The sequence below is a fragment of the Penaeus monodon genome, chromosome 34, assembly GCF_015228065.2.
Source record: "Penaeus monodon isolate SGIC_2016 chromosome 34, NSTDA_Pmon_1, whole genome shotgun sequence".
Taxonomy (NCBI): domain Eukaryota; kingdom Metazoa; phylum Arthropoda; class Malacostraca; order Decapoda; family Penaeidae; genus Penaeus; species Penaeus monodon.
Window position 1 is genome coordinate 503,542 of NC_051419.1, and position 204 is coordinate 503,745.

The following is a 204-nucleotide window of genomic DNA, read 5'->3' on the forward strand; positions in this document are numbered from 1 at the left end:
CAAACTGTTCTCACCAGCACCGCCGATCGTCACAGTCTGCCTGCAGCAAGACTGCAGAACCACTTCTGATTCATCAGTGCAGTTCGACGGGGTCCCAGTAGGCTTGTCGCTCCTTCTCACAGTCACTGGGACCGATTTCTACGACTGCGTGGAGCTCTTTGTCCCGTGTGAGTTAAGGCTTGTGCAGACATTCAACTTTTCGAT

The 204-nt window shown here is 52.9% G+C and overlaps 1 protein-coding gene across 1 annotated transcript in view; it reads left to right on the forward strand.

The window, feature by feature from the left end:
• LOC119594512 (cell wall protein DAN4-like) overlaps nucleotides 1-204 on the forward strand; it is a 7,815-nt gene that overhangs the window by 4,066 nt on the left and 3,545 nt on the right. The window contains exon 2 of the mRNA XM_037943542.1: nucleotides 18-167. Coding sequence (XP_037799470.1) covers nucleotides 18-167 — 150 coding nt within the window. The remainder of the gene's footprint in view (nucleotides 1-17; nucleotides 168-204) is intronic.